The sequence below is a fragment of the Geotrypetes seraphini genome, chromosome 4 (assembly GCF_902459505.1).
Source record: "Geotrypetes seraphini chromosome 4, aGeoSer1.1, whole genome shotgun sequence".
Taxonomy (NCBI): Eukaryota; Metazoa; Chordata; class Amphibia; order Gymnophiona; family Dermophiidae; genus Geotrypetes; species Geotrypetes seraphini.
In genome coordinates, this window is record NC_047087.1 from 168500434 (window position 1) to 168521849 (window position 21416).

At 43.7% G+C, this 21416-nt stretch overlaps 1 protein-coding gene across 3 annotated transcripts in view; it reads left to right on the top strand.

Annotated features, from left to right (window-relative positions):
- Positions 1-21416, top strand: part of LOC117359105 (anoctamin-10-like) — a 151943-nt gene that overhangs the window by 98493 nt on the left and 32034 nt on the right. For all 3 annotated transcript variants that reach the window (XM_033941285.1, XM_033941286.1, XM_033941287.1), the window contains 3 exons: positions 8254-8309; positions 9465-9539; positions 19268-19441. In XM_033941285.1, coding sequence (XP_033797176.1) covers positions 8254-8309; positions 9465-9539; positions 19268-19441 — 305 coding nt within the window. The remainder of the gene's footprint in view (positions 1-8253; positions 8310-9464; positions 9540-19267; positions 19442-21416) is intronic.

Here is a 21416-nt window from a genome sequence, read left to right on the forward strand (position 1 = left end):
AAGGGTAGACTTATGATATGGACATTTTTTCTGCCATAATCAAACATTTTAGAAAATGACCAGGGCACAATTTGGATGTTTGGGGTTAGACCTGGCCAGATGACCACTGAAGGGATGGCAGCATGACCCCCACACTCCCCCAGGGGGTCACTGACCCCTCCCACCCTCCAAAGAAGTGAATGAAACAGTGCATACTTGCCTTGTATGATAGCTTCAGATGTTATAGCATGTCCAATGTGAGCAGCAAGTAGATCTCTGGAGTAGTCTGGTGACACCTTCAAGCATAAGGGTAGTGGGGTGGTGTACAGTTGGGTCCAGTAAGTTTTGGGTAGTTGGGCTCATCATACACTATAAGGGGGTTATGGTGAGATCTGTACTTGGGACCTTTGATGTGAGGTTTACTGCAGTATCCCCTAAGGTGCCCCACTGCTCTGTTGGGATGACTATGTGACCCGTCTATTAAAAATGTTGGCCCCTCCTACATCCCAATGGCTTGCTTTGTGCATTTTTTGGTTGGACATTTTCTTTTTCAGAAATAGTCAAAAAAGATAGACACACTAAGGGTGAACATGTCTAGAAAGTTCATTTTGGGGGAAAAAAACAAAAAAAGGTTTTGCGGTTTCAAAAATGGCCATTTTCTCTACCCAATATGTACTTCTCAAAATGTCCAAACTCAGACTTGAATGTCATATTGAAAATGCCCCTCTTAATATACCGCAATGACTAAACATAGATCAAAGCAGTTAACAATATTCAATTTAAAAATATGAATATAAAACCCTTAGAAAAGGATAGGAAAAAAGACCATCATTCATTCAAGACATGACACAGTCCAATGACATGTCCAATGTGAGCAGCAAGTAGATCTCTGGAGTAGTCTGGTGACACCTTCAAGCATAAGGGTAGTGGGGTGGTGTACAGTTGGGTCCAGTAAGTTTTGGGTAGTTGGGCTCACCATACACTATAAGGGGGTTATGGTGAGATCTGTACTTGGGACCTTTGATGTGAGGTTTACTGCAGTATCCCCTAAGGTGCCCCACTGCTCTGTTGGGATGACTATGTGACCCGTCTATTAAAAATGTTGGCCCCTCCTACATCCCAATGGCTTGCTTTGTGCATTTTTTGGTTGGACATTTTCTTTTTCAGAAATAGTCAAAAAAGATAGACACACTAAGGGTGAACATGTCTAGAAAGTTCATTTTGGGGGAAAAAAACAAAAAAAAGGTTTTGCGGTTTCAAAAATGGCCATTTTCTCTACCCAATATGTACTTCTCAAAATGTCCAAACTCAGACTTGAATGTCATATTGAAAATGCCCCTCTTAATATACCGCAATGACTAAACATAGATCAAAGCAGTTAACAATATTCAATTTAAAAATATGAATATAAAACCCTTAGAAAAGGATAGGAAAAAAGACCATCATTCATTCAAGACATGACACAGTCCAATGACATGTCCAATGTGAGCAGCAAGTAGATCTCTGGAGTAGTCTGGTGACACCTTCAAGCATAAGGGTAGTGGGGTGGTGTACAGTTGGGTCCAGTAAGTTTTGGGTAGTTGGGCTCACCATACACTATAAGGGGGTTATGGTGAGATCTGTACTTGGGACCTTTGATGTGAGGTTTACTGCAGTATCCCCTAAGGTGCCCCACTGCTCTGTTGGGATGACTATGTGACCCGTCTATTAAAAATGTTGGCCCCTCCTACATCCCAATGGCTTGCTTTGTGCATTTTTTGGTTGGACATTTTCTTTTTCAGAAATAGTCAAAAAAGATAGACACACTAAGGGTGAACATGTCTAGAAAGTTCATTTTGGGGGAAAAAACAAAAAAAGGTTTTGCGGTTTCAAAAATGGCCATTTTCTCTACCCAATATGTACTTCTCAAAATGTCCAAACTCAGACTTGAATGTCATATTGAAAATGCCCCTCTTAATATACCGCAATGACTAAACATAGATCAAAGCAGTTAACAATATTCAATTTAAAAATATGAATATAAAACCCTTAGAAAAGGATAGGAAAAAAGACCATCATTCATTCAAGACATGACACAGTAAGACAAAAAAAATAACCATGGATCATCAGGTCATTAGGTCTTGCCTCACCAATTTGCTGCATTTCTTTGAAGATGTGAATAAACATGAATAAAGGAGAGCCAGTTGACATAGGCCTATATGCACTAAATGCAGCAATCATCGCTAAACCAGTTTGACTGCTTTAGCGACAATAACATTTGCCAACCCGATGCACAAAACGGCTCACCATGTGTTTTTCCCTTCGATCGCCCATTTTCTGGTCTGGGCCATGCAAACTAGCCAAGCAATTGCTACACTAATATCGTTTGGTTATGCACACACACAAAAACAAGGGTTTTAGCGATCCAAAAAAAGTGACTTGTCAAGGCCAGTCGCTTATCTGTCACTGATAGTTCAGCCCTTTTTTATTAATGGTCACAGATTGTGTATGTATGTTACACACACACAATATCTGTCTCATTTTAATAAAAAGAAAAAAGCCCCCCCCCCACCTGCCAATGTCAGCCCTCCCTGATGTCCCACTGATGTACCGGCACCGGGAGCCGACCTTCCCCCCCACCACCACCATGGCAGCGAAAATGGCAGGAGGGATGCCCGCCCCTTCCTGCCATGCCGACCCCCCCCCCCCCCCCCCGCATGAGATAAAATGGCAGGAGGGATACCCACTCCCCCCAGGAGAGAAATTACATTACATTACATTACTGATTTCTATTCCGCCTCAACCTTGCAGTTCTGGGCGATTACAAAAGAGACAACTGGACATTTCCAGGATAATTACAAAGAGACTTCTGGACATTTCCAGAAGAGTTACAAGAAGAATGGTGCAGTACAGTTTAGGGAATGGGATACGGCAGGGACGATTGGGCTATTCCTGTGGGTTTACAATTCGGGATGCTGTACAAATAAGAGATAGTGCAGTTCCAGTATATATACAGTTAGGGAAGCAGTTGACATGCTTGAGGCTTTGAAGAGAAGGGTAACTGGTGAAGAGGGGAGGAAGGGGAGTTACGCTGAGGGGAATCCAGTTTAAAGTTATGACATCTGTATAAATTTTTTTAATAGATGGGTTTTGATTTCTTTGCGAAAAGTTTTAAAGTCGCTTGTTGTTATCATCAGGTTGGAGATGGTATGATCCAGTTTCGCTGCTTGCGTCGCTAGAAGACTGTCAAATATCTTCTTGCACTGCGGTGCGGTGAAAGGAGTCTTAGTTCTTCTTTGTCTAGTGGTGAGGTTTTGGTTCAGGCGGTTGTTAAGGTAATTGGAGGCTGTGCCATTTATTGCTTTGAATAATAGACAGTACAGTTTGAATTGAATTTGCGCTTGTATTGGTAACCAGTGTGAGTCTAGGTAGACCGTGGTGACGTGGTCAAATTTTCTGAGCGAGTAGATCAATCTGAGTGCAGTGTTTTGGATTGTCTGTAATTGTTTTATCATTGTTGTAGGGCAAGGCAGGCAGAGGATGTTGCAGTAGTCCAATAGACCTAGCACTAGGGATTGGACTACGAGCCTATATTGCTCTTTGTCAAATTTTCAGATTTTTCGTAAATTGCGCATGGTTAGAAATGCTTTCTGGGTGGTCTTGTTGATATGGGCCTGCATTGTGCAGCATCTATCTATTATTACTCCCAGGAGTTTAAGGGTGGGTTGTATAGGATATTTGTTGGTGTCAATTTCTAGTTCTGTGATGGAGTAGCAGTAGAAATTTTGTTTTGTCCATGTTCAGCTTCAGTTTGTGGTCTGCCATCCAGTTTGTGGTCTGCTTGTAGGGTTAATTCCAATTTTTCTGTAGAGGTGGGGTCAGGAGAATCGAAGGGTAGAAGTATGGTGATATCGTCAGCGTAGCTGAAAGAAGTTACATTTAGGTCGTCTAGGGTAGAACCAAGTGAGGATAAAAAGAGGTTGAAGAGAGTAGGTGAGAGTGGTGATCCTTGAAGAATTCCACAGGGGTTGGACCACGGTTCTAATTTAAGATTGTTTGACTTTACTCTATAAGATCTGGATTTAAGGAATCCTTGGAACCAGTTATATACCCTGCCTGAAATCCCTATGGCTTCTAGTGTCTGTAGTAGGATGGTGTGGTCAACCAGATCGAATGCTGCAGATAGATCGAGTTGAATTATCAGCATCCTTCTGCCTTTGCTGAGGTGCTGTTGGGCTGTGTCTAGTAGGGTTACTAGTAAAGTCTTCATGCTGTGGTTGGATCTGAACCCCGATTGAGAGGGGTGGAGAAGATTGTGGTCTTCTAGGTAATTTGTGAGGTATTGTGTAACTAGTCCTTCTATAAGTTTGACATATATTGGTATTGAGGCGATGGGTCTATAGTTAGCAGGGTTATCTATTAGGTCTTTGTGATCCTTCACAATTGGAGTGATTATGATTTTTCCTAGGTGCTGCGGGAATTGACCTTCAGTGAGTGTAATTTGGATCCATTGCATGAGGCTGGCCCTAAATTTGAGGGTGGCGTTAGTTATCAGATATGAGGGACAGTAGTTCAGGTCGCATGAGGCTTGACTATATTTCTTGTAGAGTCGATTCATGTCTGTCCAGTTTACTGTAGGGAATTCGGTCCATATCCTGTCTGCTGCAATGGCTTCTCCTATTGGGGGATTTGTTATTATCTCATCTAGGTGGGGGGGTGTGCTATTGAAGATAGTACTGATTGTTGTAATCTTGTTTTTTGAAGTGGTCTGCGAGTTGAGTGGCTGTTGGTGGGTGCTTTCCTTGAGCTGCTAGGTAAGGTTTGGTGTCGTTGAGGTTTTTTACTATATTGAAAAGTTTTTTTGAGTCTATAGACTCCATGCCTACCAGCTTGGAGTAGTAATCTTTTTTCTTTTTTCCTTCAGTTTGGTCTTGTATTGTTTGATTAGACTTCTCCATGCTATTTTGGATTGATCTTGATTATTTTTTTTCCAGTTTTTTTCCATTTGTCTACAGTGCCTTTTGAGTTGGAGAAGTTTGACGTCGAACTATTTGTCTGATTGTCTGCAGATTTTGTGTTTTGATTTTATTGGAGCTAGCTCATTTAGAATTGTTTCACTTAATGTTTGCCATTGCAGTATGAATTCTTTAGGGTCTATGGATTCGATTGCGGGATCAGCTTTGTCCCAGAATGTGGTTGGTTCGATTTTTGGATGGGTTTTAATGGGGGATTTGTGGGGTTTGTGTTTATAATTGCATTGAGCCCAGTTGATATTGAAGGTGTATTTATAATGATCTGACCAAAGGGAGGGGTTCCAGGAACCGTTTGAGATGTAGATTTCAGGTGTGTGAAGTTGTTGGGTCATGAATGCAGCAATATCTAGTTGGTGGCCTTTTTCGTGTGTGGGTTGGGGGTTGAGTATTTGGTAGGATAGTGTTTTGAGGTAAGCGAGTAGGCTGTCAGTTTGATTGGAGGTATGGTCTTCAAGGTGGAGGTTGATGTCTCCTAGTAGTAGATTGTAAGTTGATGTTAGTGAATTCTGGAAGATGAAGTCTTCAAGCGTATATTTTGTAGCGCTCCATTTTCCTGGTGCTATATAGCAGAGGATACAGGTTATGGTTTCTTTGAGTGTATCCACAGTCCAAATCAATAAATATTATAATTACTCAAAAACCCTTAAAAAAGGCCAACAGTAGAACAAAAGGAAACTCAGCTTGCTCACCCTTAGAGACGAAGACTTTATATCTCAAGTGCCCAAAGCCAGTAACCAGAGCATGTCATAGTTGCTGAGCTTATAACTAGGCTATCATTGATAATTGTCTTATTTTCTCTATGAGCTATTATTTAGATTGTGAAATCATTCACTCGAGCTAAGTATTATACAGCAAACAGCATTAGTCAATGTGTGAATGATTTCGCAATCTAAATAATAGTTCACAGAGAAAATAAGACAATTATCAATGATAGCCTAGTTATAAGCTCAGCAACTATGACATGCTCTGGTTACTGGCTCTGGGCAATTGAGATATAAAGTCTTCGTCTGTAAGGGTGAGCAACCTGAGTTTCCTTTTGTTCTACTGTTGGCCTTTTTTTAGGGTTCTTTGAGTGTATCGCCAGTTATTTGGCAGGCTAGTAGATCTAGATCAAGTGTAGTGTGTTTTGCTAGGCCTTTTATGTTGAGATTGTTTTTGGCCAGAATAGCTAATCCTCCCCCTCGCTTTTTTTCTCTGCAGACTAGCTCTACTTTATATCCCTTAGGGCAGAATTCTGTTATGCAAGGGTCTGAGTCAGATGTTAGCCAGGTTTCAGTAGGAATAGGCAGCCCAGTTGGTCTTTAATTATCCAGTCCTTTATTAGGTCTGCCTTAGGGCATATCGATCTTATGCTCATATATGCACAGGCTATTGAGGTGTAAGTTGTATTGGGATTGTGGGTGCATTTTGGATGGAGGAGGCTTCTTGATTGAGGATGGGTGTTGTGGGATGTTGTTCTTGGCTTGGAAGGTGGCCTTTTTCCCCAACTGGAGGGGATACTTTTATAAGTGATCGTTGAACAGTCTATCAGATTTCTGGATGGTTAGGGTTTTCTTGAAGGTTGGATGTGTCTGTTGGTCTCTGTCAGAATTAGGATGGGGGAGATGTGGTATCCAAATATTTTCCATTTTGTTAGGAGCAGGAAGAGTAGTAGGAGGGCGAGCAGGAGGTTTTTGGGCAGGGTGTCATTTTTTGATTGTATGTGGGGGGCGGCAAGAAGGATGGCCACTTCTCCCCTTCCATACCGAACCCTTCCCAAGTTCGAGAGAAAATTGGTAGGAGGGATGCCCACTTCCTCCTACCAACAGAGACCCACCCCAAACCATCCCCTACCCCCCAAAAAAAACACAAAGGCAGGATGGATGCCACTCACTCCAGCCACTGGATGTCCCCCAATCCCAATCCCCCCGGTACCTTTTTCAGAAGTTGGAAGCAGAAGGGAAGCATGGGCCCTCCAGCTCCAAGGCCTGCCGATACAAAATGGTGGGTCTTCCTTCCTTGGTGCATCATGTGATGCACAAGAAGGGGCCCAAGGCCCTGATTGGCTCAGACACCCTGGGAGGGGCCTTAGGTACCTGAGCCAATCAGGGCCTTGAGCTCCTCCCTCTGTATCCTATGTGATGCAAGGGGAGGGGCCATAGGCATCTGAACCAATCAGGGCCTTAGGCTCCTCCCTCAATATACAGAGGGAGGAGCCCATGGCCCTGTTGGCTGTATTCAGAGGGAGGAGCCCAAGGCTCAGATGCCTAAGACCCCTCCCCTTGCATCACATGGGATACAGAGGGAGAAGAGCAAAGTCCTAATTGGTTCAGACATCTAAGGCCCCCTTGGGAGGGGCCTTAGGTGTATGAGTCAATCAAGGCTTTGGGCCCCTCCTTGTGTATCACATGATGCACCAAAGAGGGAAGGCCCACCATTTTGGATCGGTGGGCCTTGGAGCTGGAGGGACTATGCTTCCCTTCTGCTTCCAACTTCTGAAAAATGTACCATGGGGGAGGGGTTCAGGGAAGCATATGGTGGCAGGAGGGAATGGGCATCCCTCCTACTTCTCACTTATATAGTGCTGAAAGACATATGCAGCGCTGTATATTTTAACATTTATAGATGGTCCCTGCTCAAAAGAGTTTACAATCTAACTTGGGAAGGAAGGGGAGGGTAGCGGATGGTTCAGGGGTAGGCCTCTGTTGGCAGGAGTGAGTAGGCATCCCTCCTGCCTATTTTCGCTGGTCCCCAAGGTTTTGGCCTTTAAAAACTAATTGAAAAATGTATTTATTCCAATAAAATGGTATCATATTTTCCATTTCTTGTATTATTTGTATTGTTTGTAATGTAGTGACTGAAATATGTCAGGGGGATTGTAAAGTTGGTAGCTGGTGTGGATGAGGAGACTGGAGAGGCCATATGATCTATATCTGCCATAATTTTCCTTGATTATAAAATGTTATATTCCTATTTAATTTCTCTTTTCTCCATAGCAAGCAGCCTCCTTTCTTATTGATCCACATATTCTGTAAGTCTATTTGTATTTGATTTTTATTCCTTGTCTTTTTATCATTCCTCCTAATTCTACCTACCATATTATAGAAAACGTCTTTTTCACTCTTCCCTCATCCCTCATCCATATTCTTGCCCTTCCAATCCTTGCTCACAGTGTGTTGGCACAGGTGTCAGTGCACATTCACTATCACCTGATACGGGAGGAAGTGATGTTGAAATGATGCTCCACAGATTATTACTTCCTTGCATTTTTCCCTTTTTGCAGAAAATCACCGAGTGGAATCGGCTTTCCAAAACCAGTTAACCGTTAAAGTGCTGGTGGTGAGTAAATAGGGTTTGTCACTTGCACCCAAGTGTAATGTTATAATAGGGTACAAGGACTAAATTGCATTAACAGCATCGTGAAAGAGGTTCAGAAGAGAAATGGTTCGAGGTAGTGCAGCAGTAATATAGCCACAGGGTTGACCTTGGAGGCCTGGGCCCCTCCAAAACTGTAGCACCCCATTAAATGGCCAATGGGGATGCCAAAGCCCTGCCAGCCAAAGAAATTCATAATCCAAGACGCTCGCCTCCTTCTTCTGGTGCTGCTGCTGTAATCAGAAACCAGAGGTATAGACATTAGGACTTCTCGCTTATGCTCAGTTCATGCAAGAACTGAACATGTTTGGGGAGTCCCAGAGTTGGTGGTTGAAGACACGCCACTGGCACAAGGCGGAGATGAGCAGCTCGGGCCACAAATTTCTTTGGCTGGTGGGGCTTCAGCATCCCTCCCAGCAAAGGTATTTTTAATGTGTGGTGGAGGGGAGGGAAGGAAAAGGAGATGTGCTGCCTCCCCAAAACTGGAGAGCTGACTATGCCCTGGTAAACATTGAGGCTCATTGACAGAACTGTGAGAGAGCAAAAGAAACAGGATATGTGTGCCAAAAACAAAACAAAACAACCCTTCATTTTTGCTGATCTATAGCACTACCAGATGCACGCAGCGCTATACATTAAACACGCAAGAGACTGTCCCTGCTCGAAAGAGCTTACAATCTAATTATGTCAGAGCCACAGGAGACAGGGTGGATCAATATATATACTGTTCATGAAGGGGGACTGACAAACAAAAGAAAACTGAGCTCCTCCATGCTGGGGGGAGTGGGAGGAGGGGTCCCGCTATCAGATCTGTCACTGGACTGTTTGTGAGGCTGCTGAGCCAAAGGAGACCATCACATGGCTTTCTAAGGTCTTGCTTGGGTAAAGGTCGTGTGAGCTTCTGCAGCTGGAACAGATGGTGTGCCGTTGCTGGCTATGAAACAGAAGTATCTGTAGATTAATATTATAGTGACACTGGGGAAAGAAAAAGGATGTGGTAATATCTAGCACAGAGAGCGCAGTGAGCCCATGTGGGAATTATGAGAAACGGGTCATAAGGAGAAAGGTTACAATGTCTGCTGGAAAACTGAACTTGGCCTTCTTTCTCTTTCCTCCCAGTTTCGGTTCATTAACTGCTTTTCTGGGCTGTTCTACATCACCTTCTACATGCAGGACCTGCAGCTCCTCCGAAAGGTGTGTCACCTTCCTACATATCTGTGCCTTCCTGCTAGCATGTGACAGAGCTGTGGAGTAGTTTGGTTTTCAAATTTTGTCTTTATTTTTTGCTCCTTCTCCCACAATAAATCACCTCTCCCCCCCCCCCCCCCAACTCACCATAGAAAATATCCATGTCCATTCAAGGGAAAACCAATCAAGTTTGAGGTCTCATTGCAGCTGGAGGGGTGGAATGAGAACTTCAGTGTCCTAACACCTGCAGAAGATGCATTTCCTTCAGTGGTGTATAGGCTGACCTGATGCTGCTGTGAGATTAACCACAGACATGATGCCACAAGCAGGTTGCTGCCTCCATGAATATACTGTCTACTGAGGCCAAATCACTTCTGGTCACTCAGTGCCACTGTGTTATACTAGAAAGTGAGACCAAAAGGCATCATCCCTAGTGGTCTCTGGCAGCTCTTATGCTAGCTGGAGAGATTGACTTGCATCCAAAGTTTGTTCCACAGTTGGCTCAAATGTAGTTGTACAGACAGAGGGGCATTTTCAAAAGTGCACTGATGTGTACATAAAACTCAATGGTCTGAATTTAATGTAGAACATATGTACAACCAGGTTTGGAGACGGCAAAGAAAGATGGTTCATTCTAGCAAATCAGTTTGCTTCCATTCTCTCCACAAAAGGTGTACTTCTATAACTGGGCACCTATAGGAGTTTATTCTATAAAGGAACATAGGAGCCTATTTTCCTTTATAGAATACTAGCTTAAATGCAAAAATAAGTGGTTGTGTCTAACTTAAGAATATAAGAATTCCCATACTGGGACACACTCAAGGTCCATCAAGCCCAGATCTGAGGAGGCATAAAAAGCTTTAGTTGAGAGGATTTATTGCCAGTTTTTACTTTTTTCTGCGAGTATAACTTTAAAGACAGAACAGGTCTGAGCACAAGTTATCTACAAACCTGATAATTTAAAGCAATTTAACAGGGCAGGCTCCCTTGTCCTACTAAATCATTTGTGACCGCTTCAGTAGTGATATTCAGAGTAAAACCCAAGAAATTGGCTGCTCAGTTTGGATAGAAATTGAAAATGTAAATGAAACTCCCACACGCACACACACACACACACACACTTGACCAAAAAGTTCCCTCTCCCAAACCAACCATGCTCCCCTCCCTGGCAGCAGCCCCCCTCTCTCCCCTTGCAATCACTTCTTCCCCCATCTCATCCATAGGCCCTACTTTAGGAAGGCCTGGTGGCCTAGTGGGATAGGAATGAATCTTTAGGGACAGGAATGAACCACAGTGGTTTCTGCTCCATTACACTGGCTGCCAAGACAACTGCAGAAGGTTCAGGCAACCATTTTGCGATTGGATGTATGTGGAAAGCGGAACCCAACCTATAGCTACATGGTGCAGGGTTTCATGTTAGGAGTCACTGCCCAGGAAAAGGTTAAAGGTGTCATTGTTGAGGATTCATTGAAACCCTCAGCTCAATGTGTGGTGGAGGCTAAGAAAGCAAATAGAATATTAGAAATTTTCAGGAAAGGAATGTAAAATAAAGATAAAAATGTTATAGTATCCTTGAATCACTCTATGGAATGGCTGCATCTTGAATACTGTGTGTAATTCTAATCACTATATCTCAGAAAAGGATACAGCAAAATTAGAACAAGTGTAGAGAAGGACGATGAACATGATAAAAGGGATGGGACGACTTTCCTATGAGGAAAGGCTAAAGCGACTAGAACTCTCAGCTTGGAGAAGAGACGGCTCAGGGGTGATATGATGGAGGTCTATAAAATACAGAGTGGAATGAAAAGGATAGATGTGAATCACTTGTGTACTTTTTCCAAAAATACAAGGACTAGGAGGCAGATTTAAAACAAACTGGAGAAAATATTTCTTCACACAACATGTAATTAAACTCTGGAATTTGTTGTCAGAGAATGTGGTAAAATCAGTTAGCTTAGCAGGGTTTTAAAAAGGTTTGGATAATTTCATAAAAGAAAATTCCATAGGCCACTATTGAGGTGGCTTGGGGAAATCCACTGCTTATTCCTAGGATAAACAGCATAAAATCTGTTTTCTTTGAGATCTAGCTAAGTACTTGGGACCTGGGTTGGCCACTGTTGGAAACAGGATACTGCGCATGATGGCCATTTGATCTGTCCCAGTATGGCATTTCATATGATGGGGACAAAGATGTAGAGGGGCAATACCGGATCCAAACTGGACAATTTCCAGCATCCACCTAATACTGGTGCTATCTACCTAACACTGGTGATCAAGATAGATATTCAATGCTGGGCCATTTCTGGCGACTGACATTGAATATTTAGGGGGGGTGTGGGGCTGACTCTAACAACCAGCTGTGGGTTAGATGCACTAAAGTCTGTTTTCACAGCTTTAGCGAAGATCGTTTTGCCAACCCGATGCACAAAACAGTCCACCGCATGTTTTTCCCCTTGATCACCCATTTTCCGATCCGGTCATGCAAATTAGCTAAAACCCCATGCAAAGTAGCAAAGTGATTGATGTTCAAACATCGCTTGGCTATTCCCCCCCCAAAAAAAAAAAAATAAAAAATAAAAAAAGGGGTTTTAGCAGTCAGGAAAACTGACAGTTCCGACAGGTCTGCTTGGGGGTTTTTTCTTCTTTTTTTTTTTTTCAATGGCACAGATATTTTGTGTGTGTTACATAAGCAAAATATCAGTCCCATAATAAAAAATGAAAAAATCCCCCACCATCAATGACGGCCCTCTCTCATGATCCCATGACAAACGCGGCACAAGAGAAAATTGGCAGGGGGGTCACCCCTCTGAACCCCCCAAAAATGCCAGGAGGGATGTCCACTCCCTCCAGCCGCAAAGAACACACCCACACCATGGCCCCCCCGTGCCAGGCACCACTGAGCCACTGTCCGTCCATCCCTTCCGTCCCCCCCGAACCCAAAATAAATGGCAGGAGGGATGCCCACTGGCTGGTTAAGTTAATAGCAGACAAAGATAGGATTGCTATTTATGTGTTCCGATTTACCCACTAAACTTAGCCTTCCAGGCTGAATATTCACGACATAGTTGGTTAGCAGCTAGCCACTAACTGCAAATATTCAGCACAGGTAATCAACTCACTCCTGCTGAATACACTGCACAACAAAGTTTTTGCTTCCTGAACACTGCTGGGTGTTTCTTATAGAATTTTGGGTGCTGATCATGAATATTACATCAAAAATTACCCATCACGTACCATTTCAGAGAAATCTTCAATTTTGTCGTGATTTTTTCTTATATTTGGATGCAAACAATTTTTTCTCCCATAAGTGTCTTATCAACAACGGTTTGTGCCGCCTGGGTATGTCCATGCATAAAATCTAGCCAGGTTGGAAGCTGTTTTATGGAAGATGACATCCTGGGCATGTCTGGGCAGGTCTGAACGAGCTTGCGCTGTCTCACCATGCTATAATGGTGGCTTCCATACACCGATCCTGCTCATTTGGTTAATATAGATAGTCCGTGTGTGTATATAGTATCAGTATAGTAAAGTATAGTAGTATAGTAGCTGTAGCAATATAACAGTAAGTAAGCTTGATGCTATAGACGTTTTGGTGTCGGGCAATATGTCTCGTCGGTGTCGTAACAGCCGCGACACATTCTGCTATATCTGTGGGGAATATACACTTACGCCTCAGAGACGTTCGATGACTGCCCTTGTAAAGAAAGCCTATCATCTGTATTTTGGCTGCAAAATAGGTGATCAAGACAAGCAATGGGCGCCTCACATTTGCTGTGCGACATGTGCTGTTAGTCTGAGAGCCTGGCTCAGAGGTACTCGAAAGACGATGCCATTTGCTGTTCCGATGATATGGCGAGAACAGAAAGACCATGTGACGGACTGTTATTTCTGTTTGACTAATGTGTCTGGTTTCTCTGCCAAAAACAAGAAGTCAATTGAATATCCTAATCTGCCTTCAGCAATGAGACCCATGCCACATGATGACAGTCTTCCAGTTCCGAAACCACCAGAGGATTGGACCTTAGACGAACCAGATGAAGAAACTGCAGTGCAGGGTTCTAACAGTGACATTGACCCGGATTTTGAACCATCCTCATCAGGCGATCCACATCTGATAACACAGTCCGAATTGAACGATTTGGTCAGAGATTTGGGTCTGTCAAAAGCAAAAGCTGAGCTGCTAGGTTCGAGACTGCAGGAATGGTGTTTGCTATCACCAGGTACGAAAATTTCTGTGTTTCGAGACCGGCATCATGATATAACCAAATTTTTTGCACAAGTCGACAGTCTCTGTTTCTGTTGTGACATTGAAGGATTGTTCTCGGTCTTTGGTTGTGATCACAACCCGGAAGAGTGGCGTCTTTTCATTGATTCGTCAATGTTAAGCCTGAAAGCTGTTCTGTTGCACAATGGCAACGTTTATCCTTCAGTACCTGTTGGCTATGCAGCACATATGAAAGAAACATATGAGAATATGGAAATGTTACTAAAGTATGTCCAGTATACCAGGTATAACTGGAATATCTGTGGAGACCTCAAAGTCGTTGCTCTGTTACTAGGACTGCAGCTTGGCTATACAAAGTACTGCTGTTTCATCTGCGAATGGGACAGCCGAGACAGAGAGTCGCACTATTCTAGAAAGAACTGGCCACTCCGTAAAAAGTTAGTTCCAGGACAGAAAAATGTAGCACATGAATCGCTTGTTGACCCGACAAAGATATTTTTGCCTCCTCTTCACATTAAACTGGGACTCATGAAGAATTTTGTGAAAGCAATGAACAAGGAAGGGGAAGGTTTTCGTTATTTAAGACAGATGTTCCCAAGAATAACTGATGCCAAGATCAAAGAGGGTATTTTTGTTGGCCCCCAGATCAGACATGTTATGAGTGACAAGCGATTTGAAGATCTGTTAGTTGGGCCGGAAAAAATTGGCTGGAAAGCCTTGAAAGACGTTGTTGACAATTTTCTGGGCAATTACAGAGCCCCAAACTACATTCAGCTGGTAGACAAACTTCTCAAAGCATACAAGAGAATGAAGTGCAATATGTCACTCAAGATTCATTTCCTCCATTCACACTTGGACTTCTTCCCCGCAAATCTCGGTGCTGTGAGTGACGAGCACGGTGAAAGGTTTCATCAAGACATAGCTACGATGGAGAAACGATACCAGGGCAATTGGAATCCGTCAATGCTTGCCGACTATTGTTGGATGCTACAACGTGATGCACCAGACACTGAATATAAAAGAAACTCGGGAGCAAAACACTTTTAATTCTGTTTCATTTAGTCGCTTGTGCGAAACGTAAACTTGACTATATATTTTATTGTCAGTAAACATAAAAATGTCTATTTCTCATAGTTCTTACGTGATGCAGTAAAACCAAAACCATATTTGAGCATACCAAGTTGGTACCTGTCATAATCACCAAAAACTTTTCAGGAATCAAGACTTAACCAAAAAATTGTTGTGCAGTGATATTGGTGGTTAGCCAGCTAAATGCTATTTAACTGGACAAGATTCATTCCTGGCCAATTAAATAGCACTGAAAGGGTATGCTGGCTAGAGCAAGATATGGAGACAGAGGAGAGATGCTGAAAATGAGAGGAGGATAGGAACAGGAACACAGAAGGGAGACACTAAACAGGATGGATAAAGACACACAGGAAAAATGGATGGTAGATACAGTGAAGAAATGTCAAAAGGACAGAAAACTCTGTAGAGAGTTGAGAAATGCAGGCATTTAAACAAAAGCCATGTTCGGACAATAGAAATATGTCAGTTTTGGGAAATTTGCCCCACACCCAGTCGCCTACCATCCTGGAAACCATGGTGTAAAAGGGGCCCATCTCAATTTTTCTGTCCAAGGCTCATTAAGTCCTAGCTAGGCCATTGACTACAGACCACCTCTGCACTGTCCAATTAGTGCTGTGGTGGTCCATAGGCGGAGCCCAGCCTTAACTGGTTAGCTGCTATATTCAAACCACTTACCAGTTATGTAAATGGCTAAAGTTAAGACAGCAAAAAGGCTGCCATAATTTTAGCAATAAAGCTAATTGGGGACCAGTTTGAATATGGGCCAGTACCCAGTTAACATCTGGCTTGTGACATCAGCCTTTTTGATGCCTCCCTTCCTCCAATCCCCACTCTCTCCCACCTCCAAAATGCAAAACTCTCTTGCTCTTTGAATACCACTGGGCCACCTGGCATCTATAAAGTAGGCTCCGGGGGGGGGGGGGGGGGGGCTAAGAGAGTAGGATGGGATGAGGCATGGACAGCCTTTTTGCACTTCAGAGATAAGGAGAAGAGATGGGGATTGTAGAGAGGGGGGAATCTGAGGAGCAGAAGGCACTGACTTGCATCCCTTATTTGGGTCCCATCTGATATTCAACAGGGGCCCATAAGTGCCTTATACGGATCCTGGCTGAATATTGGCAGCCAACACAAGTTTAATTAGCCCTGTATATTATATTATAGTGCTTGATCATGGCCTGGCATTGAATATCTGGGGCTAATTCTGCTCATTACAGTCAGTGTTTGAAAAAAACCTGACCACTGCAGGCTGAATATTGACTGGACTTGATATGATTAGCTCTAACTGAATATGCTGTCAGAAATGGCATCCTGTTCATTGCCAGCATGAAACAGTCACCTCATTTGTCTTTCCCTCAACCAAGCTTAAAATGCATTATTAACAGGAAGCTACAGTCTGAGTAGCCAATACTGAATGTTATCGATATTTCTTTGAGTGCTTTGTACAGTGGAGATATGTGTGAAAGTAGACTTTAGGAAGCACTTTTTTGCATGCAAATATGGAAAATGGAAAATGGAAAAACTTTCAACTGAAAAAATAAAGGAAAGAGGTTTTGCAAAAAGAGTGGAGGAGAATTGTCAATATGACAACCAAATCCGATTTTGGATGTTTAAAAACAAAAACAAAAACCAAAAAGCCAGTGCCAAACATGGTCATTTTCAAACCAGAAAAATGTCTTATATTTTTGATTCAAAAAAATCACCCTAGTTTTAGACGTTTTTGTGCTAGGAGCATCTTTCTTTAAAGGCCTTTATCAAACAAAAAATTTCCAAGGGAAAATGCACAAAAATAAGCCATGGGAATAGCTGGGAGCGAGCAGTCTTATAAGACCAGCCACAGAGGCATCTCGGCAAAGCAGTGGGGTAATCTCAGGGGCACTGCAGTTAACTTCACATAAAAGGTCCCAAGTATACATCACATCATAACACCTTTATATTGTACTAGTCTTTAAGCCCGTTACATTAACGGGTGCTAGAATAGATGTGTGTGTCTTTCTTTCTCTCTCTCTCCCCTTGGCCGCTTTCTGTCTCTCTCTTTCCTCGGCTGTCAACCATCACCCCTTGCCTGTTCCACCTGTCCAGCAGTAGGCCTTTTCCCTTCCTTTTACCTCCCCCTGTCCAGCAGCACTCCTTACCTGCTCCCCCTGTCCCTCTTCCCTGCTCCCCCTGTGCAGCAGCACTTCTTCCCTGCTCCCCAGTCACTCTTTCCTGCTCCCCCTGTCCAGCAGCACTTCTTCCCTGCTCCCCTGTTCCTCTTCCCTGCTCCCCTGTTCCTCTTCCCTGCTCTCCCTGTCCAGCAGCACTCCTTATTTTTTTTCCCTGACCCTCTTCCCTGCTCCCCCTGTCCAGCATGCGGCTCCTCTTCTTTAAAACAGCCTACCGGCTGTAACATTTGTTTCCTGTGTCTCTCTCTCTCCTTAGTGTTTTGTTATTTTTTTCAATCTGTCTCTTTAGCCCCCTGTCCTTCTGTGAGTGTCTGTGTGTCTCTCTCTCCTTGTCCTCTGTGTTTTGTGATTTTTTCAATCTGTCTCTTTAGCCCCCTGTCCTTCTGTGAGTGTCTGTGTGTCTCTCTCTCCTTGTCCTCTGTGTTTTGTGATTTTTTCAATCTGTCTCTTTAGCCCCCTGTCCTTCTGTGAGTGTTTGTGTGTCTCTGTCCTTGTCCACTGTTGTTTGTATGTTTTTTAAAATCTCTGTTTAGTTCCTGATCCCCTGTTCGCGGATCTGAGTGTAGGGCCGTTTTGTAGGGCCGGGTCTGGCAGCGCCGTGTAGGGCGGAAGCGGGAGGCGGGACCTCAGCACCGGCCGGGCGGCTCGCGGCGCCGGCCCCCAGGAGCTCCCGGCCGGCGGCGGCGTGCCATGGTGCAGGAAGAACAGAGATCGGATCAGGGAACACGGCACCATGAGAGCCGGGTGAGAGCTGCTGCCCTCAGCTGTTTTTGTTTTTGTAGTTGAAAGCCGCCGCCGCCGCAATTAGGGTTCACCGGCCGCCAGCGCTCAGCCGCACCGTGAGAGCCGGGTGAGAGCGGCGACCCCCAGCTGTGTATTTTTTTTTTTATTTGTATTTGAAAGCCGCCGCCGCAGCTCCTCTCTCGATCCTGGTGCAGTTCGAGAGAGGAGCCGGTACCATGCAGTGAGAGCCATGGGTGAAGAAGGCCGCCACAGTTGTGTAAGTTTTTTTTTAAAATTTGAAAGCCGCCGCAGAACTATGGACAGTGAGAGGCGGGGCCGCGCATGCGCACTCATTTTTTCGCGACAGACCAGGGAACACGTTTTTTTAGTGCGCATGCGCGGCCTATCATTTTATTATATTAGATAGTGAACCCTCCAGGAATAGCAACTGTATACCACTACAATAGACCTTATGCCTGCAGGTGTCAACCTATATGTGGGTTCGGTAGTTATTTTGTGTTTTTTGAGGCACTCACACTTTCCTCCACAAGTGTACCAGTTACAGTGGGATATGAGCCTGGGTCCGCTTTTTTTACAGTTCACTGCACTGACCACTAGGCAACTCCAGGGACCTGCTTACTGCTATAAGAGGAATGGACATTATATTTGCAATTGTCATTTTTACCTCTTAGGGAGGTGGGAGGGATCAGTGACCACTGGGGATAAATGGGGAGGGGGGGTCATGCCTAATTTCCTCCAGTGGTCATCTAGTCAGTTTGGGCATCTTTTTGGAACTTAGATGTTATTGAAATAGGTTTAGCCAAAAATGTTTTATTTTTTTGCCCTTTATCACAGAAAAATGTCTAAATCTTTTTGCCCATTATCACAGAAAAATGTCCAAATCTTAAACCTGCTCTAGTCCCATCCAAAACACGTCTCCAACACACTGACAATTTTATCAGCTTAATTCAGATCTGGTGTAAAAATTTACTGAAACAGAATTTTTTGCATAGATGAAAAGCCTGAAGCTTACATTCATACATCTGTAGTCACAAACTCAGTAATAGTAAGTTTAAATAAAGAGTGAATTACTAGGGGGGGTTGGGGGGGACAACTTCAGTTTACAACTTTCTAATCATAATTCAAGGTGAGTTACATTCAGCTACAGTAGGTATTTCTCTGTCCCCAGGGGGCTCACAATCTAAGTTTGTACCTGAGGCAATGGGAGGGTTAATTAACTTGCCCAAGACCACAAGGAATGTTGGTGGGATTTGAATTCTGGACTCCCTGGTTCACAGCCTGCTGTTCTAACCACTAGCCTACTCCTCCACTCTTACACTATGTTTTGCAGGGAAGTCACAGTAAGAAAGAAAATGGTTTCTGATACTGTAACCAGAGATCTCTCTTCATGCCTTGGATCTTGCAAGGCACCTTTTTTCCCCGCTTTAGATATGATGAGTCTAGTCACTGTGTCTTAATGCAGGGACACGTAACCTAGTTCCCATACTAATGTGCTGCCTCTCTGTTTTTAGAGGTTGTCCTCCCTGCTCATCGTGTCGCAGGTGATAAACCAGGTCAATGAGTGCCTGCTGCCATTCCTCCTGCAGAAATTCCAGCTGCGGCCTGGAACTGCGCACCACGAGAACAGTAAAGATGCACCTGTCGTGGACAGCTTTGTTTCCGAAGGAGACTTACCAGCATATCCGGTGAGAAACAGCAGAGAACGAAAAATATGGCAAGAGTTCAGTGAGGCCGTAGAGGAAGGAAACCCTGTAGGGCAGGGCTGCCCAAGTCCGGTCCTCGAGATCTACTGGCAGGCCAGGTTTCCAGGATATCCATAATGAATATGCATGAGAGAGATTTGCTTGCACTGCCTTCTTGGTATGCAAATCTCTCTCATGCATATTCGTTGTGGATATCCTGAAAACCTGGCCTGCCAGTAGATCTCGAGGACCAGACTTGGGCAGCCCTGCTGTAGGGAATATAAAGAAACCTTCTGAACATGCCAGAAAAAAAATGATTCCGAGCCCAGTAGCATACTTGGCACTGGGAAAAATAGATTTTTTTTCTGCCTACTCCAAAATTGGCTACAGAGACAGACTATAATCTTCAACCATCAGAGGAGGGTTCAACTTAGTGGACCTCTGGTTTGCTTTTGAATGAGCAGCAAAAATATCAGGACAAAGGCCTAGATTTACAAAGCAAACCAATCATGTACTGATCGGTTTGCATCTCCTTTATGACCAAATTTCCTTTGGCCTGATTCACTTACCTCTCCTGCGATCCGCTTCCAATCCGTGCATGCAAAGTAGGCAGGGACGCGATTCACAACACAAAATTTCACTTCCGACTGAGCTGGCCAATCAACTGAAGAAGCGACTGCTGGGGAGCAGTTGAAAATGTCTTTCCGACTCTCCTGCTCTATTGAAGCCCTGCTCTCTGCCCTGTCAGCCCCGATCTCCTGCAGCCCTGATCTGCCTGCCCCGAACGCATCCCGCTGCCCCAATCTGCCTGCCCTTATCTGCCTGCCTGGCATGTCCTTTCTGCTCCTCCTGGCTCTGCCACCTTCACTGCAGTGCAAGCCTGCAGGTTTAAAGCAGGCTCGCACTGCAGGGAAGGCGGCAAAAGCAGAGCTTGGAAGGGGGAGAGAGCAGGAGAGTCGGCGTGTGTGAAAGCTTTTTTTTAAAAAAAAGTCGGGTCTAGATGCATGCGCAGACCATCTACAGATCCTTCAATCCGTGCCGGCAGACGGGGGAATTCCTCCGATTGTCCCCATCTGCATATTTCAGTTTAGGGAATTCATCGGACCTGCCCGGATTGGGCAGGTTTGTGAATCTAACACAAAGAGTAGAGAAGACTATAAAACAGACTCCCGCTTTTACTTTTACGTTTCTACTAAGGCTCAGAGTGCTAAATGATCACATGCTTAGAACATAGATAGACCATCAGGGAGTATAGAATAAGTGACTACAAATTAAAAATAGAAACATATGCATAAATTAAACTGAATCTCAAGAAACTACACTCTGTTTGCAATATAACACCAGAGAAATAGGAGCTGCAGCTTCTCAGGTACTGTGCAAAATATAAAATTAGCAAATTCATAATAATACTAGATTGGCATTTCATATGTTAAATTTATCAAAAACAATGAATGATCCAGCTTTCTCTGTCTCTTTGGATGAAGAGAAGTCCTTTGATCATGTGGAATGGACTTTCATGTATCAAGCAATGGATTGGTTTGGTATAGGATCCGGATTTATTCAAATAATTCAAACCTTGTATAGCTCCCCTTGTGCCAGACTTTATATTAATGATACATTTTCTGAACGTTTTTCTCTGGGAAGGGGAGTTAGACAAGGGTATCCCTTGTCTCCCTTGCTTTTTGATATTGTTCTGGAACCCTTGTTGTTGGCTATACAGCAGGCAAGGGAGATACAGGAAATTCCTTATACAGGTCTGGATTATAAGATTTCTGCTTATTCAGAGATATCTTGCTTCATTTGAAGAATCCTGAATCTACCATCCCACATTTACTGGAATTGATAGATAGATTTGACAAATTCTCTGGATATAAAATAAATTGGAGCAAATCGGAGGTTCTTCTTTTAAATGTAAATTGTGCAAAAGGATTATTTGATCCATTTCTATTCCTTAGGAAAGAAAAGGGTATGAAATATT